The 18,046-nt window shown below is 47.0% G+C and overlaps 2 protein-coding genes across 2 annotated transcripts in view; one reads left to right on the top strand and one right to left on the bottom strand.

Moving 5' to 3' along the window:
- Positions 1-4,132: 4,132 nt before the first annotated feature.
- LOC307206032 (uncharacterized protein) lies at positions 4,133-15,411 on the bottom strand. Its single transcript, XM_079958851.1, has 3 exons — positions 15,066-15,411; positions 13,971-14,079; positions 4,133-4,289 (listed from the first exon to the last, which is right to left on the bottom strand). Exons 1-3 carry the CDS (start codon positions 15,148-15,150, stop codon positions 4,169-4,171), a joined length of 315 nt encoding a protein of 104 aa, XP_079814977.1. The 5' UTR covers positions 15,151-15,411; the 3' UTR covers positions 4,133-4,168.
- BGN (biglycan) overlaps positions 14,073-18,046 on the top strand; it is a 48,420-nt gene continuing 44,446 nt past the window's right edge. Inside the window, exon 1 of the mRNA XM_079958790.1 lies at positions 14,073-14,231. The gene's annotated coding sequence lies outside the window, so the exon portion shown is untranslated. The remainder of the gene's footprint in view (positions 14,232-18,046) is intronic.

The following is an 18,046-nucleotide window of genomic DNA, read 5'->3' as shown; positions in this document are numbered from 1 at the left end:
TTGCTAGGCTGGCCAGAGAAAAAGAGAGAGGAGAGCTGCGGGGAGGGAGAAATGCTAGGAGGAGGGGAGGCTGGTTGCAATCTAGTGGGCCTTTGCTCATCTCTGTTCCTAGCCATCTATGACCCCACCCCACTGGACTTTTTACTAACAACTCCCCCTCAAAAAAAGGCCTGTTATATAACTGGATGGCTGAGCCCCTCCCTCCTTCCTGCAAACCCTTGTAGGCAGCTCAAAGGGCGGGGTCCCCTTACATCCTATCCCCCCCCACCTAGCCTGCAGGTACACTGTCTCACGCTTGATGCTAATCTCATCAGCCTCAGCTGCTCAGCCAGGTAGAAGAGGGATCTTGAAATATACTCCAAGTCAAGTGTGGATTTCATGCCCTTTATTCAGCTCAGAGTAGTGAGGAATGGAAGTTCCCCCTGAAATGTCTGCTTTATATACATTATTTATACAATGGGCCCTACATGATTGGCTAATTCTGGGATTCTCCTGTAGGCCAATCAGGTTGCAGATTCACTTCCACCCGGAGTTGGATTGGGTGGCTCCTGCGGACCAATCAGACTGCTGCATTCTGGATCCTATTGTTCTAGGACCAATCAGACTGCTGCATTTTGGATCCTATTCAAGTCAGTACATAACAAATCTAGAAGAGGGAAGTGAAGCTGGGGCACAAGGGGGTGTATAGGGCTTTGTTTTTTTGTCACTGCCATGAATTGCTCTCTCCCTCTCTAAACTCATTCTCTCTGAGGCTTGGTTATTATAAACAGCCAGTGAGGAGGTAAACCTGTCTGGACTGTGACACTGCAGACTGCAGGTGGGATCTCTCCCGATGGTGCAGTTAGGTCCTGAATAGTGTTTACTGCCGGGAGGGGGGTGACCCTTGTTAGATGCTACGCTGCATTTCCTTCCATTGCTTCAAGGGGGGGGGTGAGTCAGCCCTTCTGTGTTGTACAATGTACAGGCAACGCTCCATTTATGTGGGGGATGCGTTCCAAGGCACCGCACATTTACGTGAAATCACATATACTTGAAACACCTTTGGAAAAGCCTGCCAATGCCCTCTAAACCTCTGCAAACCCTTGAAAAATCCTTTGAAAAATCAGCAGTACTTCCAGACACCAAACTCCACCACAATTGCTCCCCCCAAACCTCCTTGCTCAAACTTCAACTCTCCCCAGGCCTCAACGGTCAGTGCAAGAGCTCCTGGCATTGTACTTGCAAAGGCTCGTGGGATTGCTAGGCATTGTTTTCGGACCATTTTGCCATTTTTAAAGCCATTTACTGGTTCGTGCATGGTCAATTGGTCATTGCTTGTACAATAGAAAGAACACAAAAGACAGCAGATGTTTTTATAAAATAAAAACAAAGCAATACAGACTAGGTACCAATGGCAGACATCCATCAAGTTCTAAGTTATGGAAAATCATGAATTGAATATATACAAAATTATTCAAATGCTTATACAATGACTTGCAGAAGAGCTTTAAGACCTCAATTAATCAACAGCTGCAAACTGGGCCAGCCCACCCGTGAGGCAAGGTGAAGCAACTGCCTCAGGCGGCAGGTTCCACAAGGGCAGCAAATCCTGATGGAGATATTTATTTTCTCCCTTGTCCCTGATGTAGATCTTCACTCACCCTTTCTTCCCTGACCAGCAGGGGACAACATTTCTGGGTTCACCTCAGGTGCCAAAGTGTATCGGCAGAGCCCTGGTGGCAAATTGCAGAAAACAATTCACCAGTGTGAGATGCTGTAAATGTGATGTAGTAGTGAATATACTCTGCAGCCTGGAGTCACAGAGAGAATTTGAAACACGCACACACAACACTAGTCCAGATGCACTTCAAAAGTTGAAGCCCTTCCCCAAAGTAAAAGTATTTGGAAAGCCAAAATTCAGAAACGTACTTTGCAATCCAAATTAAACTGCCATCTTACATAACTATACATGCTGTGAAAATGTGTTTAACAGACAATATTTTACTTTCAAAGCTACTGTGCTGGGGAGAACAGAAATACAAGGCTTGACTTTTTAAAACATCTGTGTAAAGCGTAATCTCTCAAACTTTTTTCTCAGTTGAAACTGGATGCATACTTCACCTAAGGATGTTTATTTTTTTATAATGTTAGAAGTCCTTATACTTGGAGAGGGACCATATGCTTTGCATGCATAAAAGCCCAGGTTCAGTTTGGAGCACATTCCATTCAAAGAACAAGGTAGTAAGGGATGTGAAAGAAACTGTGGGAGCCACTGACAGACCAGACAATACTGGGCTAGTCCGACCTGTCACAAGGCAGATTTCTAAGGGCCCTCTCAGAAGAGCCTGTACACCTCAGTCTCTATTTTGGAGATGCAACTTGCTGCCTCTACTGTAGGAAGGAAATTATCCTGAGCCTCTGCAGAATGATGAATGATTCAGTCAATCCCTATTCTTGCTGCTGAGCCAGAACAGGAGACAGCAAGAGGGGAGCAGTAACTCACAGAGGGATGTACTGGGCAGCCTCCTCGGTAGGAGTAGAGTTCTTTCCGTTCATGAGATAATCAGATCCAGCCTTTGCAAACCTGGTGTGCCCTCCAGTTGTTTTGGACTACAAGTCCCATCAGCCCAGACTACATGTCTGGAACTTACAGTCATGTTGGCTGGGACTGATGTGAGTTGTAGTCCAAAACATCTGGAGGGCACAAGGTTGTCAAAGGCGGCTTTACTCAAATACATTCTTCCAGCACATGAGCAACTCTCTTGCATCTGCACCGGGCATCCTAGGGCAGTTGCCAGGGCCTCAGAAGGGCTCCCCAGTGCCAAGGCCTTCCCCGGCAGCTCCACATCATACAGCTGGCTCTGTGAGTATTCATTTACACTTGCCATAAAACTCCCAGAGTGATTTAATACTAGAGTATTAAAACATCAGAGTAGCATTCAAGGACAGAGCCTGCCAGCTTTCTACTGGACCCACTATTCTGAAGGCACGGTGACATGAGTTGTGCTACAAGTCCAGGTAGGGACTACCAAGAGTACTCCCCCAATGAACTCAGTTGTTTGACCCAGGACATACAGGGTAAGACCCAACTGAAGGTATCCTGGGTCCAAGCTGCTCAGAGCTTTGAAATGGCCCAGCACTGCAGTGGGTGGAAAGCTACTGCCAGCACAGCTGCGTTTCAAGCCATGTTTTTCATTGCTGTACACACCAGAGAGGGGTCAGGGAGATGTGCATTACCAGGTTAGTTTCCCTGCAGCTGCAAAACACCCCTCCGCTCCCTTTCAATCTGTGCATGTGCTGCTAACTGTGCATGTGCAATGGATGTCTGGAAGGTATACACCTCAGTGTAACTGCAGCTGACAGTTTCAAATCAGATGGAAGCTGGTTTGGGGGGAAACGCATCAAGCAGCAGTACCGTATTTCTCCAGAAACTACAGGCAACATGTGGATTGTGGCTAACATTTTGTGTTTTTGGCTCCAAACACCAGCAGTGGGAGTGCACTGGAGCTGAACTCTATTATAAACCCTTCGCATTTATTCTAAGCTTTGAAATACAACTTCAATCTCCAACACAGGCATGTTTGATTCCAAGTGCTGACTTTTCAAATGCATCATTTCAAGCAGCAATGCCACCCCCCCAATCTTTTCCCTTCTTCTCCAGTCCATCCATTCATCTCTCACGCAGGTGTCCTTCACAGCTCCCTTTGGGTTACCTTTGAGTGCAATCAAAATGAGGGCCACCCACAGCTGCATCCCAGACTCACCAGGCAGGTCTGTGTCCTTGGCAGAGAGGCCCACACTCAAGAGCAGAAAGGCCCCAGCCTGAGCAAATGCAGTTGAGGCACATCTGGACACCATTACTGCAAAGGTCTTGTTGGGGGCAGCAGCAGTGCCAGCCTCCCCTTTGGTGCCTCCCACACCCATTGTCCTCTTCGCAGATCAGGATTCTGGTGGAAGCGAAAAGTCTCCCCTTCCTACTCTTCTACTTCTACTTGTGTAAAAGGCCCTTGATCGCAAGCACAGAGTGTCAGAAGCCCCCTGACCACAGCCCAGGGGCTTGCCAGCAAACGTGGCTCAGGAGACAGAGGGACTCTCTGCTGTTTTGCCTTCTAGCACAGGAGTGTTTTGCACTTCTCACTTCCTTGTGAGGGAGGCACATTCGTAGGATCTTTTTATTTACAAATGTATGCTAGGTGGTGGTGGCGGCTGGTGGTGTTCCTTGGGACCAGTAGGAAGGCAGAAAGGCCAGCAGCTGGTGGTGCCAGAACCAATGACAGAGGGTGGGTCCCTGCTGCAAAGGGGCTTGCAATCTAGAATTCAACAAAGAGAAAACAACTGAGGAAGGGGAGAGAATTAGAAAATGGAGGCAAGGTGGAAAGGAGAAGACTGTGTACTTCTATGGAACACACAGTTCCCCAAGAGGGCCACAAGACCCTATCCTTAGGGCTTATGACTGAGGTGGGGGGATGAAGGAAGGATGGACCAGGCAATGAGTTTGTGTTTACTGAACAATAGTCATCCCCCCCCCCCCCACACACCACTGCTCTTCCAGCATTGCCCAGCAGATTGCTTTTATATTTGAGTGAGTTTCCAAATTAGTTGGGGGGTTTGGAGAGGGAAAATCTACTCATCAAAGATAAAAAACCCCACTGAGCACAGGGAATGCCCCGAGGCAGCCTAAAGTAGCTCTTTGGGGAGCAGCCAAGATATGAAGATAATGAGAATGGCGAGTTGTTGCTTAACATTGCTTAACATTATTGGAACAATATATGTGTTATTTCTCGCTTTTTAAAGTTTCCCTTAAAACATTATCAAAAAAGCATTATCAAAAACTGTCTAGCCAAGGGGTTGCCAATGCAGTGCCTGTGGGTCTTCTTTGGCTCCCACTGGGTTCCCCCCCCCTCTGAAATTAGGCTCAAAAAAAGCCATAGAACCTGTGTGGCTTGTATTGAGCTAAGCTCTAAGTAGATTCATTGAAAATAATGAACCTAAGTTAGGCATGCCTATTAACTTCAGTGGAGTTAACTAGCATTCGATACAATTTTTGTGTGTGTGAGAGAGATACCCACAACAGTTCCCCCTGTTAGGAAATGAGCCACAAGCCTTAAAAGGGTGATGGCCTCTCATTTAGTCTGTTGAAATTGCAATGAGCTGCTCCCAAATCTTTAACCCAGTTATGTATATCATAACTTCCATGATAAATGAATACATATGTGATTAGCACTCCTTTTTTGCCTGCTCCCTTTCCAATCACTTCTTCACAAGGTGAAAGCCTTCTTCAGATATTCTTTACTCTCTAATTTATGTACATCTTTAGCAAAAACTGAAAATGTTTAAAATTTAAATGCTCAGTTCTGCCAAAAGGATATATGGGGATGTATTGGGCAGAGGTGCCGGGTTGCCCCCAAGATTGGGGGGACAACGTGTGTAACACGTGTGATGTCACACACACATCACATGACGTCACAGACGTCTCCTGACGCTGTGTAAAATGGTGCATATTGAGGAGGCTGAAGACACCTCAACCCCCCAGAGTTGGCACACCTGGTACTGGGGATGGGGATGGTACTGTGACCCTCATGTTGTTGGTCTATTTTTAATTAATCAATTAATATTATTGATAATATAGCACCCTTCATCTGAAAATCTCAGGGTGGTTCACAAGATAAAACCCCCATCACCCTTGACCTTTGGCCATGCAGGCTGAGGCTGATGGGAGTCCAGCAACATCCGGAGCAGAAAGATTAAGGAAAAGGGCTGGCTATATTAACCCTCCATCTTCACTTACCACTGAATACAATAGCTGGGGAGCAACACCACAGGGGGGCTCTTCCTGTTGGCTTCCCATAGGCATTTTGTTGGGAAACAGGATGCCGACTGGGTCTGATCCATCAGGGCTCACCTTATGCTCATATTGCTTCCACCCATTCGAATTTAGAGACATTCTATCCAAAATGACATTTCTCTGTAATTACAGTGAAACAGTCCTGGCCAAGGCTGTGGGTACGATTCCTCACGCCTGGTTTCCCAAAAGCAACACCTTCCTTTGAGGCCTCTTGCTTGGATCCACGGAAAGGGATTTGGGTGACTCAGGAGGAGGAGTTCATTTGCAACCTCAAACCAAACTCAGTCGCTTGCCACCATAAAGGTTAACTCTTTACCAATAGGGCTCGGTCCCAGTATCCAATCATTGTGCCATCCCAGGTGACAAGAAGTCAAGCAACTAGGTGTCATTTTATTCCACACAATCCCCCTACAGGGTGCTTCAGAGTTGCCAGGGAATTTCAGTTATAATGCAATTTCAAGGGAGAATCGGGAAGTTCTTAATTAAAGAAAACATCTGAGGAATTCTGAGGAGAGGAAAAGGAAGGAACATTTCATGTGGGACATGGGGGTGGGGGCGCAGTGTCATTAGTTTGCCTGAGAGAACAGGAATGCCAGCTTTATACCCTGTAGGCTGTTCCTAACCTAAATAAAATTGGAGAGCAAACTCCCAGGCTCCCACCCCATTCGATTTCCAAAGCCCAGGAATAGATTCTACACCAAAGTTGCATTTCCACATGGACTTCTGCTTGTGCAATGCAACGTTCTCCCCCTCTTCTCCCTGCTCATGCTCTCTAAATCCATTCTAGGGTTTTCCCCAAACTTATGCAGAGAATATTTGAGAGAACATGGGTTGTGCATGGGGGGGAGGAGAGGAGGAAAGTCCTGTTGCATAAGCAGGATAGGGAGCAGGAGTTGAATACCTCCATATGTGAAGGCCACTCATGCAGGCTCATATGGGGTGGAGGCCCTAGGGGGCAGAAATCTTTATTTTGTCTTTCATTTTTTAGATTAAAATTATTTGCATAATTTATTACTTTTGTTAAATTTTCCTTTGTATTAAATCAATTCGGAATTAGTCATTTCAGATTTCAATCTGTATTTTGTAAATCATTATTTGCAATTGGACATGCACACACCTTACGGTGCCTGTGATTTTTAACTCTGAGTGGAATGATATTGACAGGCTACAGGCTTTTCTAAGGCAATGGTTCCCGAACTCCTCCCCACCCTCCCTAGACCGGTTGAAAATTGCTGATTGCTGAGGATCTTTGCAGACCACTTGAGGCAATTGTGATGCTGTACAATGTACACAATGGAGTTCAGGCTCGTGGACCACTGGTGCTCCCCTGACCACCGCTTGGGAACCCCTGTTCTAAGAGCATCATGCCTACCAAATGGGGCTGGGTAGGGGAGACAAGCTGAGGATGTAAGGAAGGGGTGTGGGTGGTTCCCTTCCTTTATGCCCCTTTTGATATTAAAAATAGACCCCAGCCCTTTATACCCGGAGAAGGCAGACACGTGAGGGGCAAGCGTGGCTGCCACCGTCACGTTTTGTTTGGCCTTGAGGCAGCCAATGCTGTTGTTAGTCTGCTCAATTCAAAACAGCAGTAGATTCATGAGGGATGTTCAGGAGGGGCAAGGCAAGAGGGATAGAGAATATCTTAATAAGAATATGAGATTCCTGGGGAATAAAGCAAAAAACCCTGCAGGGATCAAAGATCACATCAGGAATGTTCCTGCTGGCGTCATGTCCAATCTGGCCTACATTCCTGCAGCTGCTATCCAAACGCAGCTGGAACCAGCTCCCACAGTGAAGAAGAAGAGGCCACCACAATGCATGCAAGGGCCAGAAAATGTTGTGAGCTCTTATTATAACAAGTTTGGGGGTTATAAAGCTATGTGTAATACTATCCAGGGTTAGAATCTAAGGAAGCTACTGAGCCTCTTGGGCTTGCTGATTGGAAGGTCGGCAGTTTGAATCCGCGCAACAGGGAGAGCTCCCATTTCTCTGTCCCAGCTTTTGCCAACCTAGCAGTTCGAAAGCACACCAGTGCAAGTAGATAAACAGGTACTGCTGCAGCAGTAAGGTAAACGGCATTTCCGTGCACTCTGGCACTCTTTATGGTGTCCCATTGCGCCAGAAGTGGTTTAGTCATGCTGGCCACATGACCCGGAAAGCTGTCTGCGGACAAGCACCAGCTCCCTCGGCCAGAAAAGCGAGATGAGCGCCACAACCCCATAGTCACATTTTGACTGGACTTAACTGTCCAGGGGTCCTTTACCTAATTAGCACATGTAAAAGATAATTACATGAGGCACATTTCCTGGGTTGTGTATTGGACATGGTAATCCTAGCCAAATCAACAAGTGTCAATAAGTCAAACAAACTTCTTTGTGAGAGGACTGCCTGGGCAGATTAACTCTTAGGAGGGCAAAGCAAAAAGGAAGTACCGGTAGGTGTCAGAATGCAAATGAATGGAGCCCTCTAGTTCATGGGTAGGCAAACTAAGGCCCAGGGGCTGGATCCGGCACAATTGCCTTCTAAATCCGACCTGCGGACGGTCTGGGAATCAGCGTGTTTTTACATGAGTAGAATGTGTCCTTTTATTTAAAATGCATCTCTGGGTTATTTGTGGGGCATAGGAATTCATTCATTTCCTCCCCAAAAAATATAGTCCGGCCCCACACAAGGTCTGAGGGACAGTGGACCGGCCCCCTGCTGAAAAAGTTTGCTGACCCCTGCTTTAGTTCCTCCCTCTGTAGATAAAGAGAGCATAGTTTAGGGAAGGGGAGTGGAAGTGATGCAACCAGGAAGCTGAGAGGAAGAATTTATCTGGATGTGCCCTGTAGAGCAGGGGTCAGCAACCTAAGGCCCATGGGCCACAGGCCACCCACGGGGGTCGTTTAACCAGTGCAGCACGGCGCGGGGACTCGCTTCCATGGTACTGGAAATTGCGTCTGCACAGACGTAGATGCAGACGCTGGAAATCATGCGCACACAATCCGGCCCACAGAGGGATCTCCGCTGGAGTGAACCAGCCCAGGCGAGGTAAACCTTGCCGACCCCAGCTGTAGAGCAAGAGAGGCTGCAGAGAAGGGATGCTGATGTGATTCTGGAATAAGCTGGCCCTTTTTGGGGTGCTGCTGCTGCTGCTGTTGTGAGCCCCTCCATAGGTAGGCTCAAGTTGTATATATGTAAATAAAACCATATATCATAAAGACACCCTAGCCCCCATTGTGCCTCATTCCCCAAGGAAACACTAGCCCTGGGTAAGCATGCCTGCAACCCCCGGAATCTCAGAGATAAGGGTGGTGGGTAACCATATGTATGGGCAACACCACACACATACTCATGATTTAGAAGATTGCAAAGGGAGATGTTAATGGGGATGCTTTAAAAACCGCAAAGCCACCAACAAATCCAAAGCCTTCCCAAAGCCCCATTTCCCAGCCCCCCTTGTCTTGCCTCTGAACCCTCAACCCAGGGCTTCCAGAGATCAAAAGCCCTTGACCAAAAGAGCCCTGAACTCCCAGGCACACGGCTGTTCTAGGAATGCCCTCTTTCCACAAATCAAAATGAACTATAAAAAAGTCACAAAATTAAGGGGAAATGTTCTCAGTGGGGTGAAGTTGTTTGTGAACAACTCATGTCCACAGCATCTCGTAAGACCCAGTGAGGATTTAAAAATTTTTACACACACACACACTGTAAGAACATCAGCTGAACAGGAGAAGAGGCAATGGGCCAAAATCACTTACGTAAACCTCTTTTACTCTGCACTTGACATTTGGTGGCAGATATTCCCACCCCCCATGGCATGTAGATCTAAATAGATATGGGAAGATAACTTATTTACATTGCATAGGCTTTCCCTGAGTGCATATAGAACTGTTTTATGTGATTCATTTTATTCATATCTCTATCTATCTATCTAAGGGATGCAGGTGGCGCTGTGGGTTAAAGCCTCAGCGCCTAGGACTTGCCGATCGAAAGGTCGGCGGTTCGAATCCCTGCGGCGGGGTGCGCTCCCGCTGCTCGGTCCCAGCGCCTGCCAACCTAGCAGTTCGAAAGCACCTCCGGGTGCAAGTAGATAAATAGGGACCGCTTACTAGCGGGAAGGTAAACGGCGTTTCCGTGTGCGGCTCTGGCTCGCCAGAGCAGCGATGTCACGCTGGCCACATGACCCGGAAGTGTCTCCGGACAGCGCTGGCCCCTGGCCTCTTAAGTGAGATGGGCGCACAACCCCAGAGTCTGTCAAGACTGGCCCGTACGGGCAGGGGTACCTTTACCTTTATCTATCTATCTATCTATCTATCTATCTATCTATCATCTATCTATCATCTATCTATATCATCTATCTATCATCTATCTATCTATCTATCTATCATCTATCTATCTATCTATATCTATATCTATATCTATATCTATATCTATATACACATACACACATAGATAATCTATTCTTATGTTCTATTTTTGTGTTGTTTGCTGTATTCTTTATTAGGCAGTATATACCTTTGTGTATGAATAAAATAAAGATTTTATATTACATGGAGTAAGAGAAAGTATTTTCAACAAATCTGGCATGACACATTAAGGAATTCAGGAATTTAGCATCAAAATGTACAAAATTGCTTTTCTAATCTTCTCTCGGGACCAGTACGCAAACCTAAGCAGCTCCCCCCCCCCGACCCCCAGTGGCATGTAAACTGTTCCACAGTCTATGGCTGCCTACATACCATCCATTTAAAGCAGAAACCCCTGCAAAGAATCCTGGGAACTGGAGGTTAAGGGTGCTGGGAATTGTAGGTCTGTGAAGGGTAAACTACAGTTTCCAGGATTCATTGCAGGCGGGAGTGTGCTTTAAGTGTTTGGTATATACACAGGGATAACTAGGAGTAGATTTTCATAGGTTCGTAGTAAGGTAAAGGTAAAGGTACCCCTGCCCGTACGGGCCAGTCTTGACAGACTCTGGGGTTGTGCGCTGGGACCGAGCAGCGGGAGCGCACCCCGCCGCAGGGATTCGAACCGCCGACCTTTCAATCGGCAAGTCCTAGGCGCTGAGGCTTTAACCCACAGCGCCACCTGCGTCCCATTCGTAGTAAGTTGCCTTATATTCAAGTCAGACAATTGATCTTTTTGGCTCTGATACGCAAAATAAATCCCTGGGCTCAGGATTATTTACAGTGGTACCTCGGGTTACATACGATTCAGGTTACAGACTCCGCTAACCCAGAAAGAGTACCTCGGGTTAAGAACTTTGCTTCAGGATGAGAACAGAAATCGTGCTCCGGCAGCACAGCGGCAGAGGGAGGCCCCATTAGCTAAAATGGTGCTTCAGGTTACGAACAGTTACAGGTTAAGAACGGACCTCCAGAACAAATTAAGTACTTAACCCGAGGTACCACTGTAATTTCAAATCTACTTCTTTTGCAACTAGCTCCAGGTGGTGGATCTTGGAGTTGTAGTAAAGAATAGAAGTAGATCTTGCAGACTTGAAGTTTGCCCACCCCTGGTTTAGATTATATGGGATAAGCAGGGACAATAAACATAACATTTGCTGCCCTTTTACATTACCTGAGGGGATTCAACCACTGTACCTCATGGGAGGGTTCAGGGAGGACTTGCTTTCCCCTGCACCCTTGTCTATGGTTTGGTTGCTTCCGTCACCTGGAACTAGTTCCTCAGCAAGCATCTCTTAGCAGTTTCATGCCTGCTTGTTTAAGGACACCAGAAGGCCTTCTGGGTGGGGGCCTCAGGCTAGAGCACCTGCCCCCAGGTGCATCTGGCTCCATCGTAATATATATTTCAGCCACAGGTTAAGATGAACCTTCTCACCCAGGCCTTTGGGTGGAGGGAGGATACAAGTGTTATTCTCTGATTATAATTTTTTATTATTAAATTTTGATTGTGCTCTAGTACATTTGAATGTAATGTTTATAGTGATTTTGTCTGTCCCTTGTCCTAGGACCATAAGGTGAATTGGTGCATGGTTAGAAATAGAAATAACACATAAATAATGCTGTAGTTTATAATGCACAGATTGCAGGGTAGGTGGGGGTGTGTGAGTAATTGCAGCGAGGGAATATATTATTTGGTCTCTTGATCTATTCTGTCCAGGCTAGGTGCAAGGCAGACTAGCTGGGGAAAGGCGAGCTTTGGGCAGGACTTTAGGAACATGGCGCTGGGATGTTTAGTTTATCAGGAAAAAACCTGACACTGAGCCTTACTGAGTAGCAGCAGCAACAACAACAACTGTATCCTAATTGCTAGCCTTGCCCCCGCTGGGTCTAGCCCACTCTAAGATCTTATCCACGCTTACCTTTCCTCCACTCTTTCCAACCACAATCTGTGCTTTAAAACTTTGTATCCGAGTGTCCTTTTGTTGCCACAGAGCATTCCCCATGAAGACTCGCTTTTTAACATACAATAGGAGCAAGCAGCAATCCACAGAAAACCCAAATTGACATTTGCTCTGATTGAGCACTAAGGTGCGGATTTTTGCGGGGAATGCTTTGTGGCAACAGCAGCAACAACAACAACTGCTCAGACATGGAGCTTTTAAGCACAGACCTGTACTTGGAAAGAGGGGGAGGGGGAGGTAAAAGTCTCTTACTCTGACCTCTCTGGGTCTTCTGAAATGGAGTCCTCCAAGTTTGAGGATGGCTGTACCACATCCTTGGGCTGGAGGGGCACTGGCATCAAAAGCTCATCTGATGCAAGCACTTCCATTGACCTGTTGTCTTGCTCCTCTTCAACTGACAGCAAGCCACAGCGAAAGGTAACCTGAAAGGGCTGCTCTTCCACCCAGACATCAGCCAAATGGCCTGATGTACTCAACTGTAGTTGTACAGTGCCATTTTAGCAGTGATGGACCCAGCAAGAGGCTCTCCCGTGTAAGCCCCATTGAAACAAATGGGAGCTGTGCAAGAGCGCTGGTGTGGAAAGACCTCCTCCTCCTAAGGAAGGAGCAAGAGATTGAAAATAGGCAATTGCCCAAGATGTGGGCAACCTGCAATTGTACTCTTTGGGTCAGCATTGTGGTATGATATGAACAGGGCAGGAAAATCCTTTAAACCTCCTGATTCTACAGCTTTCCCTGTCCAGTGTGTTCCATTCTTTGGCTGAGTCAGCCTTCTCAGAAACTCAGAATCCCAGAATCGTAGAGTTGCAAGGGACCCCCAGGACCATCTAGTGTAACCCCTTGCAATGCAGGATTCACAGCCAAAGTATCCCTGACAGAGGGCCATCCAATCCCTGTTGGATGAAGGATCCCATGAAGGACCCACCACCTTCCAAGGGAGTCTCTTCCACTGCTCCGCTTATGAACTTCCAGATCCTCCAACTGCCCACAACTGGAAAAGGGCGGACACTGGCCCTACACATATTGATGGGAATATAACTCCCATCTCCTCTACTGACTAGCCATGCTGGCTGGGACTGGCAGTCCAACAATATCTAGAAGGCCATAAATTTCCCATCTCTGGGATTAGACGGATCTGCAAACTGATCCAGCCATTCTTGTCTCACATTCTCTCTAAAGCCATTCATCCATGGGCTATGTAACTGAACAGCATTCCCCCCTCTCCCCATGTTTATTGATCTCCTTTATCCCCTCGTATCGCAATCTTGTTTCTCTGTCTCTTTGTCTTATTCTGCCCATTGTTTGTTCAGAGGTCTAAAACAGCATATGCCCAGTTCCTTACCAACAAAATGGCTTCCCCCCTTTCATCTTTATCGCTGGTCAGTTTCTTCCACTCAGGGGAAGACAAATATTTTGCATGGCCTTAAACCAACACAAAAGCCCATCCTCTCTGGCGCCACATAGTCAGAGTTTGGTGACCAAATCCTACCCTGCCCTCATTATTATTATTTTTTAGGGGGTGGGCTGGGGTGTCAGTTTTGTTTCCTCACCACCCTCCTGGCCCACTCACTCATGTGGCTACTTTGAAAATGAGAACTGACAAGAAAGCCTGCCATTTTGGACAGAGGAGGGGGCGGCTGAAAACTTCCATCCTTGAGGCTGGGTGGTTTTCTCTCTCTTTTAATTCCCCCCCCCCCATCCTTTTGGCAGGTGGTTGATGGAAACCACATGACGGTTCAGCCCCTGAAGTCATTTTTTGGGAGGGAGGGAGTCTTTGTGTGCGTAGAGAGTGCGCTGTACCTCATTGAAACCAGCTTGCCTACAAGGGAAGTCAACTCCTCTACATTCCCTCCAGCGCAGCGCAGTCTCCTCCGGCCCGTGAGAAGGGCTTGACACACACAGCTCCCGTCTGCAGCAGCAAAGAAGAAAAAGCAAAACCCACAGAGTCAGGGAAGAGGAAGAAAGAAGAAGGGGATTTAAAGGCAGAAGGAAGCAGGCATTTGGCTAGAGAAGAAAGTCTGCCCCAGGCTGTGACACCCAGGACCACATTCTGACCCAAAGGTACCTTTTCTTTTCATTCTGCACCCCGCTCCCCCCATCCCCAGGGTGTCTGGCAAAGTTTTTCACACGGACTGTCCCTGTGGTGGTTGAGTTAATGAATGGACCACACAGGGATTGCAGTCAGGGGAATGAAAGCCATGAACTGGTGCTCTAGACTCCCTTGCTCTCACTAAACCTTCACTTCCAGGGCTCCCTTGCTCTAACCATTAGAACTTAATTCATGAAATCCCATTCTCCTCTAGGAATGTTGCCTTCTGAGTCTACCCTTACCATATTTACTGTTACTTCATTTACCCCTCCCTAAAGCCCTAAAACCTTATACTAGTTTCTTTCTAGTGATGGGGAACAGAACCCAGGAGTCCTGGACATCCCCTCCAACCACAGGAGAAGTCTTCTTGTCACCCTCCCTCTGCTCTAAGACTCATATAGTTATGAATTCCACTGTAGTGTGTTTGTGTGTATCTGTCTGTCTGTCTGTCTGTCTGTCTATTACAGTGGAATTCTTATCTGCTGCCTGTCGCTGCCACTTCCCTCAACTCTGCTCCCCTTCCCCACAAGCTGATGAGAATTGGGCTGTTAACAGCTTGCTCTTAAACTCTCTAGTTCTCAGGTTTCCATTTGTTACTTTCATCTGCTTGGCAGCTGCCTAACCCTGCAAGAACAAGACAGGATTTCTTGGTTTTCACTCTCGTTCCCTCGAACAATCTTCAGGGTTCCCAGGCTGTTGCTGCTGGCTTTCTTCTCCTTGTTAGCGAAATTAATAGATGCTGGGGCCACATTCTGACCTCAGCCATTACAATCCATTGAGGTCTCCTGTTATTCTTGCACCATTACCAGGGTCTCCAAACTCCTTTGAAGGGGTGGTTCCCTTGGCGGGGTCTTCTCTTTGCTCGATATGCGGAGGGGGTCCTGCCACCATGAGGCATGGGGGACCTCACACAGTGGATTTCCCCATCATTAAGGCTAGTGGAATGAGATCCGATATGCAGGGCCCAATCCACTGGAGAGCTCTCTTGCACAAAGCCCCATTGAAGGGAACACTGGTGGTGCAAGAAGACAGTAGTGGGTTGGGCAACATTCCAGAGTCAGAAGGGTTCTTGGAGGTCATAAAGGAGGACTGTGTGTGTGTGTGTGTGTGTGTGTGTGTGTGTGTGTGTGTGTGTGTTTGGATTTTTTGCCAGCAACTGTGCCAGTCCTGTGAATATTCCTTAGGGTCCCTAGGTACATCTTTGTCAGGAGGACAAATGTAAATGTGCGAACTGGGTGATAATGGGCAATGCCCTTGGTCACAGCATTTGGCAGTATGGGAATTGTAGCAGGGGTGCTGTTGCATGTTTCATGTGCCCAAGGAAACTTGAACCTGCTAGTGGGCAGAGAGGAAAATGTTTATTGTGTGCACGTTCCTAACGGATGGCTCGGTGCACTTCTACTCCTGCCCACCACAAGTTAAAAAATATTGGGGTTAAAAAAAGGAGAAGCGAAGGTCAAGATTCTTAGGAAGCTCAATGCCACCAGACCCCCATCCCTCTGCTCCATGGACCTGTGCACACACAGCCCTCCTCATTGACTCCTGCATCCTCAGCATCAACCTGCTATCACAAAAGATCATCATAAACAGACCCTGCTGGCTCAGGCCGGGTGGATCTAATCTAGCATCCTGTGGTCAGCCAAATCCCACATGAAGTCCATATCTCATATTCAGAGGTATGTTGCCTCTGGATGTGGAGGTTTCACTCATCTCTTGTGGCTCATTGCCCCTAGTACCCTACATTATGCATTTGTTTAATCCCCTTGTAAAGCTGTCTGAGCCATCATCACCACACTTCATGGGAGCAAATTCCTTAAGTTAACCAGAGGTTGTGCAGAAAAGTACTTTTGGTTCTGCCCATTCTGAACCTACCGCCTATCAGTTTTTTTGCATTGTCCTTTGTCCCAGGACTGTGCCTCGTTTTCCCACCCTATACTGCTAGACACTATCTCCTCTTTTAGAAGCTTTCATTCTCCTATTTCCCTTGTTGTTGACTATGGGGAATCCACCTCTCTCCCCTAGCTAGAGATAGAATCCTGAGGCATTTACAGCCCCTCCCCAATTCCCACCCCTCTTCTCAGTCTGCTAGCCTCAAAGACCCTCAAGTTCCTCATTAGATTGGATCTGGAGCCCACTGAAATCTGTGCCTGTGGCCCAGCAAGCTAACATTGCATTATTTTATCTTATTTTTATCTGAGCAAAGCTGTTAGTTATGGATGGCATAAGGTACTTGGTTGGCTTGTTTGTCCAAAGTGAGAATGAAACATGAGCAGAGCAGACTGGAAGAGCTTTTCATTCAAAGCCAGCATAAATGTTTGCAAACCGGGACAGCAAATCCTGCAACGTCTCCAGGAGCATCCAATCCCACCCTTGGAAGCAATTATATGGGGAGGCCCCAAGGGGGATAGGAAACCACAAAAACCGGCTAGTTTAAGCAAAGCCTCCTTGATCCTTTCAAAGAGTCCTGCGAAAGAGAAGATGCTAAATGCAAAAAAGAGGAGGAAGCTGGGTTATCACAGGCTTATGCTTGTTATGGAGAGGCATCCAACTAAACGGTATTATGAGAGAGTTGGTGGCTATCATCGAGTGGAGGAAAATGGCACTGGAGGTCAGAATTTTGCAAGGAATGGGGAGGGCAATGGAAAGGGTTAAGAAGTCAATGTAAATGAGAGGCATCATGGTTCCTAACTTCATATCTGAGAGAAGAGGTCCAGCAGGCTAGGGCAGGGAGGGCTGGGAGAAAAACCCACACATGCTCATCAACTCTACCTCCTTGTGCCAGCCCCTGCCTGTGGAGCGTGCGGATTTCTTGGCACGCTGGCTGCTGAGCTGGCAGGCATGGCACACTGCCGGCCACAGAACCACCAGCTTGGCTCCACATAGCCACAGATGCCCAAGACCCACAGGCTGCTCCCAGCCACGGAACAAGGCATTCAGGCACAACCTCTCCTCACCACCCCATCTCTGAGCTGAGCTCAAATGCTTCTTAACCCTCCATTAGACATATGGCACGCTGCTGGCGAAAGCTTTGTCTGGGTTCTATCAACACCATGTGTGCAATCTATATTACACTAGTGATGCAGATATATCACACAGGTTCAGACAACCTGCTGATTGAGCTTCATCCTGATTTGTCTGCAGGGAGATTGGACAACATTGCTTTTAAATGAGCACCCATTTTGATTTGTTTGTGGGAAAGTCACATGACGTCGCATCAAAGCAAATGTTACCCCACACTTCCCAGCATTTTCCTGTCACTTTTCATATTGCAAAATGTTTGATCTTTTGGGGAAGTAGGCTTGTTGAATGGGACCTCCCAATCAACCAATTAATTGTGCAACCCAAATTTGTTGGGACGTGACTGCACCTGAAAGCAGGGACAGTCTGAAGTGCCTTGATGGCTGGTTTCATTAGCATCATAACTCTCAGTCTGCCACTAGAGAGGCAGAATACCTATATGAACCCCACAGTCCACTGCACTTTGATGGGTCCTTTTGTCTGTTGTGAATCTGAGCTCTCTTGATTGCACTGGCTCCCCTGGTTCATACTTAATCAAATATACCAGGAAATACTATACACAAGGGAGGACAGAACATCTGTCAAATAAAGGGGTCCTACTTCCACATGTGTGTTTGTGTGTATGATTATATAATCATGTTTTATTTCTATGGCTTCTAAAATCTGCTACTAACATTAACCATTAGTACTGTGATTTAGGATGTTCAAAGCACAAACATTGTATTGTAACATTTACAACAATCCAGTATGGCAGGTTGATGTTGTGGGT

Source organism: Podarcis cretensis (genome assembly GCF_951804945.1).
Source record: "Podarcis cretensis genome assembly, chromosome: 17".
NCBI lineage: Eukaryota > Metazoa > Chordata > Lepidosauria > Squamata > Lacertidae > Podarcis > Podarcis cretensis.
This window is presented reverse-complemented; position numbering and strand designations above follow the sequence as displayed.